A 20,299-nucleotide genomic window follows, 5' to 3' on the forward strand; every position below is an offset into this window, starting at 1 on the left:
AGATCTGATCACGAGATTGGTCTCCGGAGCATACCTAGATGCTCCTTCATTCGGATCGCATACGGAAGAGTTTCTGACTACCCGTGAACGCTTTTCTCCTATTCCACAAGACTCTCGCCCGCCGCAGATATGCCTGTCTCAATAACAACAAGGGCGAACATGTTGAGAGTCCTGCCCACTTCAATAGAGTGTGGAAGTACATCCATCTCTGTGTTGCTCTTCCTGGTGACCACTTCTCCCCAGATCCTTTTCCATGGTGGAGTTTGGACATAGACAAGTGTAACAATTAGGCAGTGTGCCTGAGGTTGAGGTAAGTTAACAAACCCCACTGTACGACGAAAAAGCTGGAGTGATGTTCAAGAGGCTTGCCCGGATTGACGAGCTGGATATCAAAACGGCGAATGAGCTGCGGGAGGACTTTGTTCATCTCTAGAAGCGCGAGATGTCGTCCGATGCAGAGATGAGAACCACCACCAAACTACAAGGAGGTCAAATGTTAGATATAAGATCATCCTTGAGACAACCGACTTGAGGAGACTCACCTGGAACATGCATCTTTCCATCAACTTGATCTTATCCTTGTCGCCTTCCAACCATCTCTCAGGCCTGTACACATCTGCATCTTCACCAAAGATACCCTTGTGTCGATGCAGCACCCAGCCATTTACAGCCACTACAGCTCCGCCAGGGAGTTTGACTCCATCAATTTCGGCGCCATTGATCGGTACCTTCCTCGTGATATTCAGCCCCACCGCAGGGCTGATTCGCATTGCCTCCTTTAAACATGCCTGGAAGTATGGCAAATTTTGCGTTTCCTCGTATTGAACCATTTCAGACAGATCCGCCGCTAGGATCTCCGCGACCAACTTGTCGTAGACCAGCTTATTCGAAAGGACATGCCAGAAAAAGCTCTGCATCGTACTGGCCGTGCTGTCGCTCCCAGCGAAAATGGCGCCGTGAGCAATGGCGAAGACATCTCCGTGCCCAAGTGCTTCAGGGTGCAGCTTTTGAGCCTCGATCAAACTGTTCAACAAATCGCGATATTCAACTTTCTCGCCTTGAGGGTTGTTACGCTTCTCAAGTTGACCGAGCGCCGTACGGGTAACAAGAGCATTTTTTGTCGCAAGGAAAGGGACGAAGTTCCATAGAGGATTGCGTCGTAAAAAGTGGTCGAGGATCGGTACCTGTCCCACAATGCCATTGTACCATTGCGAATTGTCGATCGTCTTGATAGCGTTATCAACATCAACGCCAGCTTCAAGGAAGCCAAACTTTTTGGAAAATGCGACCTCGCCCAAAACCTAAATTATGTTAGACCTTTTTATGTGGATGAAATGTGCTTTGTAAATAATACTCACGTCAAAAGCAAAGAAATGTAACCAATCCCCGAGATCGCAGATCCTTTGTCCACCATCAAACTCGTCCAGTTTTGAAATCAAAAGTTTCTCCGTTCCTTCGATGCGATCGGTCGATTGCTGCATGGAAGCAAGACTGTATGGGGTTGCTGCATATCTCTTCTTCATGCCATGAACGGACTCGCGAGTTTCAGTGAAGATGTCAGGGTTTTCTGGCGGAGGGAAGACACCGTAAAAGTCGGTCTTGTGAAACCCTTTACCAGTCTTGAATAGTTCCAGGGCAGCCTCAGGAGAGGAGAGTGACACCTCGTTTGGCGCAATTCGAACAATGGGCCCTGACAAGATCAGCCAAGATCTGCGGAGTTTGAGAATTATTTCATCGTACATACCATATTTCTTGTGCAAGGCAATGTGGTGCTGTTCTGTTTTGCCGGTCCACGTGCTCCAGACTATGCACCAACATCAGGGAAATGCGCGATAATAACACAACCGGGGGTACTTACCTTTCCAAAGACGAGTGCAAGAGGCTGTGAACGGCCCAGGGAACTGTCTCAACGGAGATGAATACCGTTTATACAGTGGCCGTACAAACAGGAGAAGAAAGAGAATAACAAAGGGATGTGACCGCAGGAATTGCCATATTGTCAGGACAGCAGACTGGGTTATGGGAGCCTCGTCACCCGCCATTTTGAAGGTGAAGCCACTCAGAAGAGATGGAAGACGTCTCTAGAATGGTAGAGCATACGCATCGAGGAGAACAAGTTGAATAATAGTTATTGGACATGTCTCCTCCACGCTGCCACCACTGTGGTCCCGTACCTGGCTTTAACCAAGACATAGATGCCAGCTCCACGATCGTGGCATACTCGTACATTGAGCGCTAGGAGAAGATAGTAGGGGCACCCTCCATTCTCGCAAACAACAAATGCCCCACACCGGGTTAGCCCCACGATCTCTGGGAACGGAGGCCAGCATATATTTAGCCAATGGGTGTTGTGGCGGAGAATCTGGAGCACGGTGGATTAAAATTCCCCGTTGATGGTGGCGCTTGGAGCACAAGATGACAGCGGCTTGCGAATTAATGTACGAGCAACTGTCAGATCCCAAAGGGTTTGGTCCAGGAAACATCTCTGGAGCAATTGCGGTCATCCACCCACATGGAACAACTGCCGAGGAATTCTCCAAAGGTTGTCTGACCTACGTACCACAATTTTCGAGACAATCTCCCAAAGTCTTGAAGCGTCACACGTGTGGTATTTGGATGATCGATGTTCTAGAACTGGACAGGTAAAAGATCTTCCCTGTTTGTGGTACTCTTGTGCCATAATGCGAAGTAGTAAATGCACATTTCCAAGCCAACGGGGCTGATGTTCGTTCTCTGTGCAGAGAGGGAAGGATTCCTCCCTCAGGAGGACCATGGAAGGCTTCTCCACATCACAGCGGCATTGGTGTCCGTCAGTCAATTCATAACCCATTGGCGGGTTTGGAACGAGTTACCGATCAACAAGCCCGTACTTTAGCACGGTCAATAATAGAGGTGTTACTGGGAGGAATCTGAGACTGAGGGAACCACAGGCAGTGAGCATCTGCTCTGGCCCAACTGATCATGGGGCCACCTTCCTCTCCTTGCTCTAGATAGTTCAATGATCTCCTACCAACTACCCCACATCATTGCTTGACTTCCAAGCTCCTAATATATCCAAGGGATCTAATCAAATGCTAGCAAGATCGAGAAACTCAAGTGATTGTACAGATTAATGGGTCCTAGAATCGACGAACTACTCGTACTCATCCCTTTGATTGGTCCCCACATGGTCGTAAAGCCTTCAGGAAGGAAATAGTACCACTCATCAATTAAAACTATGTCTAATACCCTCAAGACTCACAACTTTTGCTACATGAATTCGTATTCTCAGCATACGCTTTGCTGGCATCCATCAATGCAATGCGGTTTTTGAGGCTCGTCCTGATCAACCCCTTCTCTTCCGTTCTCGGACACCGGGAGCCTTGGGCTGCGCTTCAACCGGCTCGCCGTTGAGAAGAACCACGGGTTGAACACCGTTTGCCTTTCTGTCGATGATAGTTTTCTGAGCTTGGTGGTCTTCCGACTCCTCCTCTTCCTCATCGTCGTCTTCATCATCGCTGCGTTCATCCTGTCCAACACTAGTGAACACATAGTTCTTTGCGATTCTGAGGATCAGGAAAAGCCAAAACAGATTCACGGCTTGCAGCATTGCTAAAAGCCCAAATGTGATGTATTGACTGATCCAGCATTTGTATTGCTGAGTCTCCCAGTTCAATTCAAATGGGCCCACGGTTCGGAACTCAGTTAGAGTCGCCCACAGAATACGAAGATTGAGATAGTGTCGAAGATATATCCACACAAAAATGAAAAAGCCGAAGTAGGGTCCAGTTATCGAGGCGTCGATGTAATTCAGGGTCTTTGAGGTCTGTCGATGTGTCAGTCAGATATAACCGGTTGAATTATTTGTGAGGCTTACTGCGAGGAAAAAATCACTGATGTCATGTGTAATATAGACTGCAATACCCATGCGCGCAAAGTGAAAGCGATAACTGAGTCCGATGAGAGACAGTGTGATTATGTGGTGCAGAACAAGTTCCTTGAAATCCTTCCGTGGCTTTTCCAAAACCAGAAGAATCACAATTGCCTGTTGTGCCCAATAGCTCGCTTGAAGCAAGTAATATGCTTTGAATATGGCCTCATGCTTTCTATGAGGGAACCCCTCAAACATTGCCGTAGTGTTGAAGTACCACAGGGGTCCTTTGGACATGACATATAGTCCGAAAGGACCGAAGACGGAGAAGTAGAGTGCAGTGTATACTTGCTCCATGAATCTCCACTGTTTTCCTCGTTTGGTTATCCCACAGTATATGGCAGCTGGGCGAATAACTCTCTGCATAAAGAACTCCCTGGTGAAACTCAACACGATGGTGTAGAACGCAACAAAGGCCATGTCTGCCTTGCCTTTGCCGTACATATTCGGTCCTCCTGGATAGTCCGGACCCAGTGGGTAGGAGAGAAATATGGCTTTGTGAAAGGGATTGTGTTCTCCAGGATCCACAAAGTAGGCCGCGAGGATAACCAGGACGATAATTAGAGGATTGAGCCAGGTGTGCTTGAGAGAGATGTGTTTCCATTTTCTCAAGGCTGACCGAGCTTTCCGTCTTTTCGAGTTTGGCCTCAGGTCTTTCCCGTTTGCCTAGATGGTGTCAGAAGTCTCCATTCCAAGTTTCCCAAATGTAGTCTTACAGAATTTTGAAAAGAAGCAGATCGCGTGGTCATCGTCGCCAGGGCTGGTGCACTAGTATCACCGCGAGGATCACCCCCGAGGTTGCTCGAGGCTCGACGAGGGCGGCCCATGGTTGTCGTGAGAGAGACAGGTGTGGAATGTCTGGTCCAGTGCGCGACACGGGTATGGCCAAAGTGTGAAGTGAATGCGTGCAAGATTCAGAATGTTCTTTGGTCAGCGTGGAACTCTCGGAGGAGCGCAGTCAACCATCTCACTCGCAGGGCCGTGAATAAAAAAGGGAAAACCAGCGTCATTTTTCGTGAACAAAACGCCCAATTAGGTTGACTCAGCTCGCCGCTATAACGAAAAAGGGGCGAGCAATACCCATTGTTCAAATTTTTTGATGTATTTTTGGGACTATGTCCAGATGGTACGTTAAGGAACGAGTATGTGTTAGACAGTGTGTCTAGGGAAAGCCGGGAACGTGAGACTAGGTTGTGCGGGTCTAGTTCAATGCTTTTTTCATTCAACCCGTAAGTGGTCTGATGCGGTGTTCTATACAATGAGGACGAGGATCTTGCTCGGTGCCATTCTGATACAGCACCCTGGGATTGATCGATTAGAGTTGGCCCGATTACTGTTGCTTACTCCTCCTTGGAGTCGCCTTCCTCCTCCTTGTCATCCTCATCCTGATCCTCCTTTTCTTGGTTGGCTGGCTTTTTACCTTTGGTAGGTCGAGAGGAGTCGACTGTGCCATGAATCTTAGCTGTCGCTGGCACGCCCTCTGGTTTCCTGCTCTTCTCGCCACTTTCCAACAACGGGTTCTTGGCTCCAGATTCATCTGAAGCAGCCTGCCAGTTGTTAGTAACCGATGGGCCTCTCTCGGACGATTTGTACTGACATCTTTCTCTCCCTTCTTCTCCGAAACCTTTGCATCCTTTGGAGGAGAGGCTGGACCATCCCTGGCAAGAGTTTAGTGGTGGTTGTTATTGACATGACTTGAAGCCTTACTCGTCTGAGCTGTCTGATTTAGCATCATCGTCAGACTCTTCTTTGCTGTCGTCGGAAGAATCATCCTTAGACTCCTCCTCCTTCTCTGCAGGTTCCTCCTCTTCCTTGGATTCTTCCTCGTGTGATTCTTCCTCTCCATGATCTCCGTGGCCATGGCTGTGATCGGAAGGTGCTGGGCCCTGTTGCCAGAGCCATCCGGCAGCGGGGACAGTGGCGGCAAGAGAGCCGATTAACCTGTAAAATCTGATTAGAACCTGGGTCGAACAGGATTCCCGACTTAGACATCATTAACCTACCATGGGATGTCGCTGCTGCTTTTTGCTTCATGGCCGCTGGCATATGTTCGTCGGCCAATTGAACGCAGGTTCGATCGGACCTGTGTGCCAGTCCTGCGAATGGTAAAAGACCGAATGGTGCTCCGGAGAGCCGAAGACCTTGGGAGAGCCATTGGAGGTGGTTTAAGAGGCTTTCGAACGTTGGACAAAGTCAGCGAAGAGCTATGAGCTCAGAAGCCGTTGCAACTCGCAAGCACCTCTGACCACTTCGGCTAACTTAAGTTAGGGCTGGAAGCTCCGAAAGCCTGTCCGGTACCAAGCTCCACCAAAAATCGTACCTACCTCGCCAAGCGGTCACTTGTAAATTAGTACTAGTGCCGAGTGTCACAATCGGGTCAAAGTTGTTGCTGCTGTATGCTCAGTCCCACTCGTTCAGCCAAATGAAGTGAGAATTGCGAGACAGAAAGGAGGATAAGATTTTGACTACCTGGATGTCGAAGATTAAGCTAGGCACTCTCAAGAAGATGAAGCTAATAATTTGCAGAATTGATATCACTTTTGTCGATAGACTCTGGTCATCAACCAAAGCCCATCAGATCCCAGGTTGCCTCTGAAGAGATTGACAGCGAGTATTGAACAACATCAGTCTGAGTGACTAGGAGTCGCGTTTAGTCTCTTTCATTCCATCCACCTTGGCTCGCATAGCTTGACCCATCTTTGTGAGTTCTTCGACGCTCCTGGTACCCTCAGGAACCGCCTGTCCTCTTTGGACCGCTGGTCGTTCACTGATGCGCTTGAACCATCTGTTGATACCAGGCCAGCCGTCAAGTTGGATGTCCAAGAAAGGTGGCGCTGCTCGCACCCAAGAATAACTTGCAATGTCGGCAATGGTGTATTTGGAGCCGGCAAGCCAGTCGGCCTGGCTCAAACGAGACTCAAGAACATCGAAGAGTCGTTTCGTCTCGTCCATGTATCTTTTGATGCCATACTCCGAGTGTACTCCAGCCATCGCCCGGAAGTGGTTTGCTTGACCCTGCATGGGACCAAGCCCTCCCATTTGCCACATGAGCCAGGAAAGGACCTCATAATACTCGGGACTACCTTGAGGGTAATTGAGTGTGTTGTCCTTGTCGTAATGATCGGTCAAGTACAACATGATTGCCCCAGTCTCGAAGACCCGTAAGTCACCGTCTTTGAGCGCGGGAATACGGCCATTAGGGTTGATTGCCAAATACCAATCCTCTTTCTGGGTGTTCTTGGAGATGTCAACCTTTTCAACCTTGTATTTCAGGCCGAGTTCTTCTAGAACAATGGCGGGTTTCAGTCCATTTGGAGTGCCGAAGGTGTAGTAGGTCAAATTGTTGTATGGTGGTTGACTGGACATGATGCCAGTGATAATGGGGAGCTGACCAGTGATATGATTAGCGTCGATCTCACCAAATTCAAGTCCTGCCGAGAAGGTGAGAAGGAGACTTTGCAAAAGCAGAATTGAGACTAACATGGGTTACAGCTAGGTCAAGTCAAGAGGCTAAATAGTTGTGAAAGGGCAAGTTTACATCGTCGCGGATGATTTAAATGCATGCGGAATAGAACCGTTGAATTCATGCCTATGCCAGGGACAGATCCTATTATTCAGCATCGTATATACACTATAAAGGTCTTGATCGCCCCATCCTACTGCGCCACTAATAGTAGATACGATCCCGATTGAAATCATTCATCTTTCGCCCGAGAAGCAATGTGCTACGAGTATCGTGTTCAAATTCCCTCAAAATGCTGACCCCGCGAAACGGGATGAAAAAGCGGGGTTGTAGAGCTGATCACAGGCAAAAACCCGCAGCATTCAGGATGATAGTAATCCACCGTATCATTAGCTCCAGGCGACGTCACACATCAAACATCCCACCTCCGAATTCACGAATTAGCAGATCGTTAGGCAAATCATCTGCTTCTCAATCCCGACAACCGCGGAGAGTGTACATAGGTAACACATATCATTTCGCATGCTCAGGCTGGTGACTGTCAGTTAAACCCTGACTCACTCTCCTTCTGATTTCAATTCCTTTCTCCATGTCCAAGAAGCGTTTTAGCGTTTGATTCTCCTGTACCGCGTTGTCTCGCTTCGATCTCGCCAGGCCTTCGCACATCAGCCTCCTGATATACCTGGACACACTTGCTGATCCTATATCCGACCGCAATAAGTTTCCAGAGTTTTCAAGAAGCCACGTTGTTCGCAACCATGGCCAGAGATCGGAACGCCGCCCAACAGGGCATCGCAACCCTCCTCAGCAAACTCAACGACCCCGATCCCGATATTAGATTCATGCAATTGAGCGATCTCGCTACCATCCTCAATTCTCCTTCTTCAGAATACGTTCGAAACGACTCCCATACCGCTGCTCGACTCATTGAGGGTCTCCTCAAAGCCCTGTCTGATCAACATGGAGAAGTCCAGAATCAGGCACTGAAATGGTGAGACTTGCCCTCTCCCATATTACCACTCGACTGACCAGTCTAGCATCGGTCCCTTAGCATCTCGAACGCCTGGAGAGATCATTGCGCCTCTGATCGACAAGTTGACAGATCTCACAACCAGTGACATCGACATTTCGATACCCAACACCGCTCTCCGCACCCTGATTGCCTCTCTGCCACAACCACACCCCGTCGGACCTGTCCCATCCGAGGTCAGAGAAGCTTACAATGCCGTTAGTAAAGTCTTGATACCAAGATTGGTCGGTCGTGTTGTTCTCCCTCAGAGCAAGCCTCCACCACAACTGCCAACCGGCCTGTTGCAGAAACAGAAAGACAAAGGTTTCAGTAGTGACGCGGTAGACGTTATGATTGAGATTGTCAAATGCTATGGATCCCTATTGCAACCAGCGGAGCTTGAAGAGCTTGCCAAGGCGGTGATGAATATCATCGAAAGTCCCCAAGCTGGTGGCGTCGTCAAGAAGAGAGCATTGGCTGGCATTGGTGCTCTTCTGATTCATTTCAACGATGCCCAGGTCAGCTCATTTGTCCAGGCAATAACGAAAAGCTTCCAGAGCGCTCAAGTCAATGCCGAACACCGCAGATTTCTCATTGCTACTATTGGAACCCTTGCCCGCTCGAGCCCTGGAAAGTTTGGACCATACCTACCTCAGGTTTTCCCCTTCGTTCTGGAGGTCCTCAGCGAAGACGAACTGTCAGCGACTACAGATCTGTCGGATGATGACGCAGAGGTGGACCCAGAGATCGAAGAGCTACGCGAGACTGCCCTGATTGCTCTGGAGGCTTTACTAGGGTCTTGTCCCGCGGAAATGAAGGACCATTTAGACCCCGCCATCAATGCAGCTCTGAGATATCTCAAATACGACCCAAATGTCGCAGAAGTCGAAGATGATGAAATGGGAGGTACACAGGAAAGCAGTTCTGACGATGGGATTACTGAAGATCCTGCAGATGATGACGATGATGACGAATACGCAGAGCTAGACGACGACGATGCATTCAGTGATGTGGATGACCTGAGCTGGAAAGTCCGACGTTGTGCTGCCAAAGCCCTGTACACTATTGTCGCTGGTGTTTCAGCTGCTGATCGAGCCACTTTGTTCGGCAAAATTGCTCCAGTCCTGATCACTCGACTTTTCAACGAGCGTGAAGACAGTGTTCGACTCGAGGTTATCTTCACTACTACAGCTTTGATTCGCAAGACAGGTTTAGGATTGACCCAAGCCATTTCTCGTCGAGATTCCTCAGAGAATCCTGCAGCCCCCACTAACACTCGAAAGCGAAGACGACAAGATAGTGAGGCTGATCGAAAGGATCCAGATTTGAAAGGTTTGATTGCCAGCCGTTCGAGCCCACCAATATTACCTGCAGCTCCTCCCACAGGCTCGCAAGCAGAACTCCTCAGCCTTGTTCCCAAAATCGTCCAAGCACTGACAAAGTTATGGAAACGCGCAACTATCTCGCTCAAACAAGCCGCAGTGGTCATGCTAAAAACACTCACAATGGCTCGGAATGGAATCTTATCCGATCATCTGCAACAATTGGAAGATCCCATCGCTGATGCACTTAAACATTCGTCCTCAACTGGCACCGGGAGCGCTGTGTCTGGTAGCTCCGCCACTGTCGCTAGTCTTCAAATCGAGAGCTTGAGTCTCATCAGCGCCATTGCCGAGACCAATGAGACCTCTGTTCTGATACCTTTTGTTATTGCATTGATTCCCCCCGTCACAGCAATTGCGCGTGAGAGAAATTACAAAGTCTCTAGTGAAGCACTCTCGACGATTGAGCAATTTGTCAAGGCTCTCACTCCGCCTCGACTACCTTCAACCAACCAGGATCATGCAATTCACATCGAAAAGTTATGGGATGTGATTGTTGATAGAGTCACAGACAACAATACGGATCTCGAAGTCAGACATCGTGCCATTCAAGTCTTTGGGGTCTTAATCGCGCGGACTTCTTCCACGCAACTCCTCCCTGAGTTAGCGAGAACGAAGAGTCTGGGTATCCTCAGCGATCGGTTGAAAAACGAGACCACGAGACTGGCCAGTGCACGCGCGATAGGCTTGATTGGTGAGGCTGCTAGCAGTAACGATGGTATCGGTTCTGTCTGGGTTCAAGAAGTCACACTCGAAATGGCGAATCAGCTTCGCAAGGCTGATCGCGCCCTCCGCGCTTCATGCCTCGAGTCACTTCAGTACATGGCTCTGAATCCAGTTACATCTGCTCAATACCAGACGAACACAATCGTACAGCTGCAAAGCATGCTCTTGCCACTTGTGTCTGGTGCAGATCTACATCTCTTGACGCCAGCCTTGGTCATTTTGTCCAAAATAATTCCCACGAACCCATCAGCTCTCGTCAACGAGGACATTGTCAGTGCTCTATGTAGCATTACACAAGCACGACTTGAAGGACCTCCCTTGCGAGCATATCTCCTTGTTGTCAAGGTGATTGGCGAGCAAGGAGTCGGCGCGTCGTTGATGAAAGGTCTGCTAACTATAGGCACGGCTGGTGAGACCATTGTGCTAGGCAGAGCTATTGGAACTTTACTGGTATATGGTGGTGACAACCTTGGCGTAACAGTCTCGGACTTTCTCAAAGAGCTTGAGGCTTCTCAAGACATTCGCGCCATATGTCTTGCCTTGGCCGTACTGGGAGAGGTTGGGTTTCGAACAGGAGGAGCGTCACCTGTTCAGATTGATGTGTTCATCAAATGCCTTGGTGCTGAGTCCGACAAAGTTCGGCTGTCCGCGGCAGTCGCTCTTGGTAGCGCAAGTTCGAATAACGTCTCCGAGTGTTTGCCCATCATCTTGCAAAGTTTGACTCAGTCCTCAGCTCAGGACTATCTCTATCTTCATTCTTTAAAGGAGATTTTGGAGCATTCTGAAAGTTCCTTCCACGACATGATTCCATATCTGCCAGAATTATGGCAGAAATTGTTCGCAGCATCACAAGCCGAGGACAACAGTGCAGTGGGTGCAGAATGTATTGGACGCCTTGCCACCATTGACCCAAACACATATGTGCCTGAATTATCGAAGTCGCTCGAAGATTCCAACCCCTCCGTACGGGGGACGGTGATCTCTGCATTCCGCTTTACGCTTGGAGACGCAGGAACCTCATTTAATGCCATACTATCAAAGACAATGATACCCATGCTCAAGACAATGCTCAGCGACGCTGACATTTCCAATCGCCGTCTTGCTGTCACCACCCTTAATGCAGCAATCCACAACAAGCCTGAGTTGATCGTCCCAGAGATCAGTCAGCTCCTTCCTACAGTCCTCGAAGACTCGCGTATCAAGCCCGATCTGATCAAAACTATCAAGATCGGACCATTCACACATAACGAAGACGGAGGTCTGGACCTTCGCAAATCCACTTATGCAACACTCTACGCTCTTCTTGACAATCCCGGTGCGACTTCACAACTCCCCATCCCAAGAATCTTTGACCGTATCCTCGACGGCATTCCCGACGACCACGATATCCGAACCCTCTGCAACCTGATGCTCAGCCGCCTATCATCAATCGACCCAGACGAAACCCGCCGACGCCTCTCGCCCCTGGCCGAGAAATTCCGCATCGTCCTCGGTGCCAAGATCAAAGACAACGCGGTCAAGCAGGAGATCGAGAAAGTCAACGAAGCCAACGCCGCGGTGATCCGCACGACGCTCGAACTGGATCGAAAGTTCCCCTCGGCGGCCACGGACGGTTCTGGTGAGATGTTACAATGGAAGGCTTACATCGAATATGTGAAGAAGGAATTCGCTCAGGTGGTGCGAAACGTCCTCGCGGAAAGTGCCTAGTGGGATGATTCGACTCTGCTGGATGAAGGTTGCCAGAACAAGGACCTAGAGCAGGTTGATCTCGCGTACAGGGACAGGTAGTGACTTTGCGGCGGCTGAAGACACATGTTCAGACTAGAGAGGGAAGTTGTGTGAGCAGCAAAAACACCCACCATTTACCCACTAGTGTTCTGGCCAGAGAGGCGGCATCATCGTCATCAGCATCGCCTTGCCCATACGAGTACCTCGATGATAAGACTCCACCACACGCAGAACAACCCCAGCACATGCACATGAGGACCCGCCTTGGCATCCAACGAACCTAGGTCAGGTAGGTTAGGTATCACGGAGGCGATAGCGGAGAGGCCGAACAAACCATAGCACACACACAAGCTCGATCGCATAGCATAGTATAGCATGGCATAACAGGAGGGAGAGTAGGAAGAGTAGGAAAGATCATTATCTAATGCATCCTCTATATCTCCATCTTCATCCCATCCCTATCTTCCATTGGAGGCGGGCGGGATCCAACACGTGTGTTTCTTTGGCTTTTCTTTGGTCGTCTCATTGTACATTTACATCTGTAGTCGTGCCGCGGCTCTGGGTTTCTACCAGGGGGTTACAGGGGCAGCTCATTGAACACACTACTCTAGGTGTCTAGTTATGTAGGCCAAGTAAGCGAGTCCTTCGGGGGCTAGTTGGCTTCCAGAAGGCGTGGATGTGTGGAAGAGTGGGCGGACAGGACAGGACAGACAACGCTTGATGGGGATCCCGAATTATCATTTATTTATTGACGGTCATTCTGGGGGGTTCATTGGCCTCCGTAGTCTACTATCGCTGCTGCTGTTCTCATTTGCTGGTCTTCTCACGACGGGCGAGGTCTCACTGCCGTACAACACTTTGACTTGAAGTCCGATCAGCACCGTGTGTGCAAGCCAACGCGACAAGCTCAGCAGGCATAGCCAATAGTTCCGAGAGCTGCCTTGTGTTGTTGAAGAACGCAGTCTTGCTGGTCTTTGCACCACACACTAACTGTGATTGCAGATGCTTTTGCACGCATGATGGGTTCTCCGCTTCAACACGAGGCTGTGGCAGCAATGAGCAGCACTCATACAATTTGTGATCATGTCAATCCTCCCCTGGTTCATAATGTCAGAAGAGCCTCTCCTCTACACCATAGCCATATCGCACGCCTTTTGCTTATGCTGACAATTGATTCCCCCCTGTCCATTCCAGACGGACTAGTATTTATCCGCCGCGCCGCGCTGCCCGAAGAGAAAAAGGTTCCAGAAATTATTCCCCCTACATGGGAGAATGTTGAGGTATTGGTCGCTCAGAGAACATAGGGAAAATGTAGGTTGGACTTGTGTTGGGAAGGGATTAATCAAGCTCGAAAGTCATCTTAGCGAAAACAAAAGGTCTGGTACCTTACAGACTCCAAGGACAATGACCGACAAGTCGCCACTCGGATTTGAGCCGACTTGATCTTGTGTGCTGAAGACTCCCCTGTCTCGGCAGACACGCCAAATGTAATGTAAGGCGAGGGGTTTTTTGTAATGTTCGCAGTTGTGTAAACGATAGCTCATGATCCTAATGTTCTTCAACAACACCACTGGGATGACGATGCCACCCGACGTGTCAGGTGTTTGGTCTCAATTGACTGACTGGTACAGCAATAGAGGTTCACCGACATTTTCGATTTCGGGAATGGTGCATTTCAAGTCGAATGCCTTGGAAAGGACAATCTTGAAGATCTTCTGGACATTGATACTGTGGCTTGTGCTGCTGAAGATGAGGCTGGCTCGCATAGCCTTTGCGAAGCGACGCGCCTGGGGAGATTAGTCAATGGGATGATTGGAATAAGGGATATGAGGGACATTACTTGATTGCTGATTTCTTCCTGATCCTCTCTTGGGAAATTGACAAAGTGGTCGTATTTGGTGCCGATAAGAAAAGGGATGGCAGTCTTGTTAAAGCCTCGACCCTGTCTATACCACTCTTTGATACTGTTGAGGGTGGATTTCCGAGTCAGATCGAACATGAAGAGGATGGCGACAGCATCGTTGCAGACAAGAGGTAGCATGTTGACGAATTCCCGCTGCCCACCAAGATCCCAAATGGAAAAGGTGATCTCTGTGTTTCGTATTGAGATTGTTTTTTCCATAAAGTTGACGCCTACAAAGGATGGTGTTCAGCGTGGCGGCTACAGCAATGATCGGAGAGTGACTTACCTAGTGTCTGGATATAATCTTCATCCCAACTTCCTTCGACGTACTTGACCATCAAACTTGTCTTTCCAATCTGAGCATCACCAACCATGCCTACTTTGATCACAACATTATTGGTCTTGGTAGGCTGTTGTCTGTTTTCTTGTTGGTATTGTGTTTGTTGATAGCCGCCCATTCCGGAATCAGGCCTGGAGGTGGGCTGCTGATACAGATTGGGAGAATTGTAACGTTGATTTGGATCATGGTCTATGGGAGGAGTTGAGGTGGCCGCAGGGTTGGAAGGGTGGCCATTGTGAATAGCTGTGGTGTCTTCCTGCTGCTGGTCCTGCAGGTTGACGATGTGTGGGCTGTAGGCCGAGTCGGTGGGGTATTCACTTGGGGGAACAGGATCCATGGTATTGGTTTATTGATGAGATGAACGAGAGAAATTATGGAAGAATGGACATGGAATAGAGAAAGGCTGTAAAGCCAGGAGAGAGTCCTACAGCAAAGACCCGAGGTGAATTCATGCAGCGCAGCACTGGCAAGGAACAGTGCAGTTCTGATGGTTTGTGGTTTGCGGGATTGACATACAAAGTCAGAGAGTGACAGGGAAGCGAAGCGTGTCGACCAATCCAGGCAGGAATTACAGCCGCAGGGAGAAACGCCCTCGACAATCGACGCGTTGATGTTCGTGCCAAGACATTGAATCCACTAGCACCACTAATAAGAGACTACCTGTTTTAGGGCACTAGAAGGCGATATGCATTGCCGCTTTATCTAGGACCTCATCATCGGTCTTATTCGAGCCGCCTGTGCCTCTGCTCCCAAGAACAATGCACACGCTGCAACAATAGAGGTGGCCACCACCCCAAAGATGACCTGGGTTTTGATCCCCGACTGGACCAGAGCACGTCGACCGGCATACTTGGTCACTGTCTTCATGTAGTTTGCCATTCCACTGGCCAGACAAGCAAGAGAGAGCAGCCAGAAAATAATCCCTAGTGGGTGGGACATGTGCTCTTCAAGCGGCGACGGTTGATGCTTGAGATGAAAATTGATGAAGATGGCCACCGAGACTATGGCCATGTAAACCGCCAGTCGAAGCCACGATAGGAATGTGCGCTCATTTGCGCAATGATCTCGAGCATCTGACGAGACATTGGAGAAGAGTAGTGGTGCATAGAGTGGTCGAGATAAGAACAGGTCGAGAGTACCCTCAGGATGTCGCCTGCTAGGTCTTAATTGATGCCGTCTACGGTGTCACGCGAAGACTTACTGATCAACATCAATGGCCGAGGATATTGGATTGTAAAGCCAGTGCCATTCGGATTCAGTTGTAGGATTATGAGGGGTCGAGTCCATAGTGATAAATAAAGATGCTTGGAAGGGGATTAACCATAGAATATGTGTAGTTGGTAAAATAGAATGTAGATGGCATGATGCTGGAGATGTCGTGCTTTCAAGTTTGGGGCTCTGTCGCCTAAGTGAGTAGATGACTAACCACCTATCTGGCACCACAAATTTTAGGTAGAGACCTACGAGTGTCCGTATCCAGGTAGGTATCTAGCTGGGTATGACCAAGGATCAAGGAACGTTCGGAAATCACCATGTGTGTTCTCAGGTGCATCGTATAGGCACCTCCTTGTAATAAACCCATGACTTGACTGTCAAAGGTAGGCCCAGTTGACGCCCGTAGTGCCAGTGAGGGGAAATCGCCTGAGGGGTCACTCCGGCCCAACTAGGCATGCCAATGCGAGTCGCTGATATGCGCCCCAGCCTTCAAATCCACCGGCGGAGGGGGGGAGCTTTATCTGTGTCGAGGCTAATTGCTACGCCTTTTCAAACATTATTCCAGCATGCTTGTATCCTCTTGCTCTCTCCCTTCCTCTCTTCCTTCGTCTAGATCAATACTAAATACATGACATTTTGGCTCTTTCATTCTTCCGATTATGTGAAAACCCCATTAATACTCTTGAAGTGGGAGAAACAAACCCTCTCCGCAATTCACCACACTCACTGATTGTCCCCCCAATTCGAGCCTCAACATGACTACACCGCCCCGACATTTCAGCACGCTTGAGCGGGTTACCAGTGCCACCAGTCGGGCCTTTGCTCACTCTCTTCCCGATGCCTCTCCAATCGCTCAGGCCTCCATCGCCAGGGACCTGGAAGAAGACACCGACTCTGAAGCCGCCGAGTCCGACTCGGATTCCGAAAGCTCTACCTTGAGACCTTCAACCTCCGCTCCAGGGAATGCAAGTGCCTACTCATATATAGGTTCCTACCGCCGTCCTAGCTTCTCCGGTGCGGGAAACCGAGCCACCATACTTCCCCGGCCCTTCAAAGACCATGACAAACTATCCAAACAGGAACGATCACGCGCTTTGGAGGAGGAACGCAGTTTACTGAGAGACAACAACATTATCCCGCCAAAGCACCCTCAGGCCGAGGAACCTCGGAGGAAGAGCATCTTCTCCAACTATCTAGGGATACCAGGGGGCGACCGCAAGGTCTCTCAGGATGAAGATGCTATCCAGGCATTGGACAGTCAGGCAGGGCTAGCTTCGGAGGTTTCTCCTCTGCTAGGAGATACCGGCCTGCCATATGGTGGACATGGAGACCGGGAGAATGTCGAGGCCAAATGGGAAGAAGCAGTGGCCGCTGGCATGATCCATACCACCTGGCAACGTGAAACAAAGGTCATCGCGAGCTATGCGGCGCCGCTGATGGTCACTTTCATCCTCCAGTATTCCTTGACGGTGGCGAGCATATTCACTGTTGGCCATATCGGGACCGTCGAGCTCGGTGCCGTCAGTCTGGCCTCCATGTCAGCCAACATAAGTGGTTATGCCATTTATCAGGGACTTGCCACCTCCCTAGACACCTTGTGCGCACAAGCCTATGGCTCTGGTCGCAAAAAGCTCGTGGGTCTTCAAATGCAACGCATGATCTATTTTCTCTGGGCCATCACCATTCCCATCGGCATTGTCTGGATCTCCGCCGAGAGAATCCTTCTTGCACTTGTACCCGAACCTGACGTTGCACGTCTAGCAGGCTTATACCTCAAAATAGTCCTATTCGGCGCACCGGGCTATGCAGCTTTTGAGGCGGGCAAGCGCTTCGTTCAAGCCCAGGGTTTGTTCTCCGCTTCGCTGTACGTTCTTATCTTCTGCGCGCCTTTCAACGCCTTCATGAACTGGCTATTTGTGTGGAAACTCGGCTGGGGCTTCATTGGAGCACCTCTCGCCGTCGCCATCACCGACAACCTTCTCCCCATTGGTCTTTTCATCTACGTACGCTTCTTCTCTGCCACCGGTATGTCATGTTGGAACGGTTTCACCAAAAAGGCATTCCAAAATTGGTCCCCCATGATCAAGCTTGCACTACCTGGCTTGATCATGATAGAAGCTGAGTGCTTCGCCTTCGAGGTTCTGACTTTCGCCGCCAGCTATTTCGGCACGACCGTCCTGGCGGCACAATCCGTGTTAGCAACCCTGTCGTCCATAACGTTCCAAATCCCCTTCCCACTCAGCATTGCCGGGTCTACACGTGTCGCCAACCTCATCGGGGCCACGCTCGTGGACGCCGCCAAAGTCAGTACACGCGTCACTTTCTCCGCAGCGCTCGTCGTCGGCATCCTAAACGTCACCCTGTTATCCAGTCTAAAAGACTACCTTCCCCGACTCTTTACATCTGACCCCGAGGTTATCGAGATTGTCTCGGCCATCCTGCCGCTCTGCGCGGCCTTCCAACTCTTCGACGCCTTCGCCGCAGTTTGCAACGGCGTACTGCGTGGTCTTGGTCGCCAAGAGTTCGGCGGCTACGTCCAGATCTTCTGCTATTATGTCTTTGCCATGCCCATCAGTTTCGGCACTGCTTTCGGACTTGGCTGGGGTTTGTGGGGTCTCTGGACCGGTGTCGCTCTTGCGCTGGGCCTCGTCGCCCTCATAGAGTTCATCTATCTGGGCAGGACCGACTGGCAGCGAAGTGTCGAAGAAGCAAATGCGAGAAATGCCGATGGTGGTGCCTGAGGGATATCACTTGCCGACATATATTCACGACAGCCAGCAAGAGTTTTCCAGCTTGCACGTGCTCTTTCGCGTCGTCTTTGACTTCTTTTGCGGGCAGGAGTAAAGCAATGGTCAGGACTTCGAGTTGTAGTGTGCTGGGTTCTTGTTGATATATCGGCCTGTTGTGCGCATTTGCGAATATGTTTTGGTTTATGGTATCTTCGTGTTTGGAGAGAGTCATCTGCAGTTGATAGCGAACCAGCGCTTTTATTTCTAGTCCAGTGTCTGATGCGTCATGTACATACCGACAAAGATTTTCTACATCGGAAAATAGTGGAATATCAGGACCTTCAGTCTTCGAGATCAATTAGCCTCTAAGCACGATTAAACCCGGTGAAATGTTTTGTAAAAAAATCCATGTAACAGCCTCGTACGGATCTGATACCAAATGCGGACGGGCGTGGTTCTGGTTCTGATTCTCGTCTGTGGTCTTGTATTGCGCCTGAAAACGCCTGTGGCTATGACATACCTCATGCTATGGAAACCCCACTCACAGGGCGCCCCTGATAAACCGTATGGGAAACAATGTTGCAGAAACAGGAGGCCCATTGCCTCACTCCCTCGATCGAGAGCAACCCACCCACAAACCACGATCTACATCCTTCGAATGCCCTGCTCATCCGTGAAGGTGCTGAGCTTCCCATCCACCAAAGCATCCCACCACTCGAACAACATGCCCTCACAGATCAGCCGGAACCAGGGAGTATATTTCAGGGCCTTGTCGACGCCGGTCTTGGACTCGACGTCCTTGAACATCTGCCGCAGCTCGTCCGCACTGACCCAGCGTGTAGCCTGGACCTCGTTCTCGTTGATCTTGAGGTCGACGTCGGCCTCGATGAACAGGATATAGTCGATCTCGTGCTCGCCCCACTTGCCGTCCGATGGCGCCAGGTAGTGGATGCGGGTGAGGAAGGAGAAGTCGGCGATGGGCACCTGCGCCGCGGGGATGCCCAGCTCGTGGTCCAGCTTGCGCACCGCCGCGCGTTTCGCTCCCTCGACGTTGCTCGGCAGGTCGCCGTGGCCCGTCTCGGCCGGGTGCGCCAGTGGGTGTGAGCAGCACGTGTTCGTCCACATGTCCGGGAAGGTGATTTTCTCGCTCGCTCGTTGTTGCAAGAGTAGCTTTTTCGTCTGGGGGTGGAAGAGAAAGACGGAGAAGGCGCGGTGGAGGAGGCCTTGGTTGATGTTGGTCATCAGGTGGCATGCTTTCTTGGAGGCGGACCCGATGGGCTGGTCGTTGTTGTCGAGCACGATGCACACTTCGTCCATGAGGCGGATTTGCTCTTCGTCGTAGCCGGCCAGGTCGTTTGAGTCCGTCTGTCCGTCGCTGCCTGAGGGGATGGCGTTGGGTGCCATTTCAGCGCCGATCAGGCGGGTGTGGACTTCGGGGAAGAGCGTCGTGACATTTTCTCGTGTGATGGTGGTTGTCGCCATGGTGTTTGCTATATAAGGATAACTTGTGAAGTTGGGAGATATTGAGCCTTCACCAATCTCGGACACAGATATGGAAGCAGAGTTGATCCTTCGGGCGGGGTAGGCTGGAGATTCTTCACACGTCTTTGTTGACTTTGTGAATCCGAGGGGCGAAATGTTCAGGCGGTGAGGGAGAAAATTATAATGCCGACTCGCAATGCCAGAAGTTGACAGGCCATCACGTGCCAGGAACCCGGACTCTTGCTTAAGCGAGTGGCCTGAGCCACAGGGGTTGAGACCTAAACGGAAGTGCTAACCGACAAAAATTGGCGCAAGGCTTGGGGGCGACTTACTCGTAGGCGCTTCTTGCGGAGAACGTGAGGGGCGATGGGGGGCTTTGTTAGGCATGCTTAGCCTAAAACTCAGAACTTTG

At 50.3% G+C, this 20,299-nt stretch overlaps 9 protein-coding genes across 9 annotated transcripts; 2 read left to right on the plus strand and 7 right to left on the minus strand.

Annotated features, from left to right (window-relative positions):
* Positions 1-286: 286 nt before the first annotated feature.
* LTR84_009623 (uncharacterized protein) lies at positions 287-2,042 on the minus strand (the record flags this gene model as incomplete). The annotated part of the gene is made up of 5 exons (XM_064853162.1): positions 287-478; positions 543-1,301; positions 1,359-1,690; positions 1,745-1,804; positions 1,859-2,042. The coding sequence occupies 5 exons, from the start codon at positions 2,040-2,042 to the stop codon at positions 287-289; spliced, it is 1,527 nt and encodes a 508-aa protein (XP_064709561.1).
* A 1,283-nt stretch (positions 2,043-3,325) lies between these two features.
* LTR84_009624 (uncharacterized protein) lies at positions 3,326-4,737 on the minus strand (the record flags this gene model as incomplete). Its single annotated transcript, XM_064853163.1, has 3 exons — positions 3,326-3,805; positions 3,857-4,576; positions 4,627-4,737. 3 exons carry the CDS (start codon positions 4,735-4,737, stop codon positions 3,326-3,328), a joined length of 1,311 nt encoding a protein of 436 aa, XP_064709562.1.
* Positions 4,738-5,250: 513 nt separating this feature from the next.
* LTR84_009625 (uncharacterized protein) lies at positions 5,251-6,065 on the minus strand (the record flags this gene model as incomplete). The annotated part of the gene is made up of 4 exons (XM_064853164.1): positions 5,251-5,457; positions 5,508-5,568; positions 5,618-5,851; positions 5,914-6,065. 4 exons carry the CDS (start codon positions 6,063-6,065, stop codon positions 5,251-5,253), a joined length of 654 nt encoding a protein of 217 aa, XP_064709563.1.
* A 482-nt stretch (positions 6,066-6,547) lies between these two features.
* LTR84_009626 (uncharacterized protein) lies at positions 6,548-7,393 on the minus strand (the record flags this gene model as incomplete). Its single annotated transcript, XM_064853165.1, has 1 exon — positions 6,548-7,393. One exon carries the CDS (start codon positions 7,391-7,393, stop codon positions 6,548-6,550), a length of 846 nt encoding a protein of 281 aa, XP_064709564.1.
* A 738-nt stretch (positions 7,394-8,131) lies between these two features.
* On the plus strand, positions 8,132-12,197 carry LTR84_009627 (uncharacterized protein; the record flags this gene model as incomplete). The annotated part of the gene is made up of 2 exons (XM_064853166.1): positions 8,132-8,364; positions 8,411-12,197. 2 exons carry the CDS (start codon positions 8,132-8,134, stop codon positions 12,195-12,197), a joined length of 4,020 nt encoding a protein of 1,339 aa, XP_064709565.1.
* Positions 12,198-13,828: 1,631 nt separating this feature from the next.
* On the minus strand, positions 13,829-14,798 carry SPG1 (septum-promoting GTP-binding protein 1; the record flags this gene model as incomplete). The annotated part of the gene is made up of 3 exons (XM_064853167.1): positions 13,829-14,005; positions 14,059-14,351; positions 14,408-14,798. The coding sequence occupies 3 exons, from the start codon at positions 14,796-14,798 to the stop codon at positions 13,829-13,831; spliced, it is 861 nt and encodes a 286-aa protein (XP_064709566.1).
* A 365-nt stretch (positions 14,799-15,163) lies between these two features.
* On the minus strand, positions 15,164-15,748 carry LTR84_009629 (uncharacterized protein; the record flags this gene model as incomplete). The annotated part of the gene is made up of 2 exons (XM_064853168.1): positions 15,164-15,614; positions 15,663-15,748. 2 exons carry the CDS (start codon positions 15,746-15,748, stop codon positions 15,164-15,166), a joined length of 537 nt encoding a protein of 178 aa, XP_064709567.1.
* A 683-nt stretch (positions 15,749-16,431) lies between these two features.
* LTR84_009630 (uncharacterized protein) lies at positions 16,432-18,417 on the plus strand (the record flags this gene model as incomplete). The annotated part of the gene is made up of 1 exon (XM_064853169.1): positions 16,432-18,417. The coding sequence occupies one exon, from the start codon at positions 16,432-16,434 to the stop codon at positions 18,415-18,417; it is 1,986 nt and encodes a 661-aa protein (XP_064709568.1).
* Positions 18,418-19,050: 633 nt separating this feature from the next.
* Positions 19,051-19,887, minus strand: IDI1 (isopentenyl-diphosphate delta-isomerase idi1; the record flags this gene model as incomplete). Its single annotated transcript, XM_064853170.1, has 1 exon — positions 19,051-19,887. The coding sequence occupies one exon, from the start codon at positions 19,885-19,887 to the stop codon at positions 19,051-19,053; it is 837 nt and encodes a 278-aa protein (XP_064709569.1).
* Positions 19,888-20,299: the final 412 nt, after the last annotated feature.

Source organism: Exophiala bonariae (genome assembly GCF_035927105.1).
Source record: "Exophiala bonariae strain CCFEE 5792 chromosome Unknown scaffold_4, whole genome shotgun sequence".
Taxonomy (NCBI): domain Eukaryota; kingdom Fungi; phylum Ascomycota; class Eurotiomycetes; order Chaetothyriales; family Herpotrichiellaceae; genus Exophiala; species Exophiala bonariae.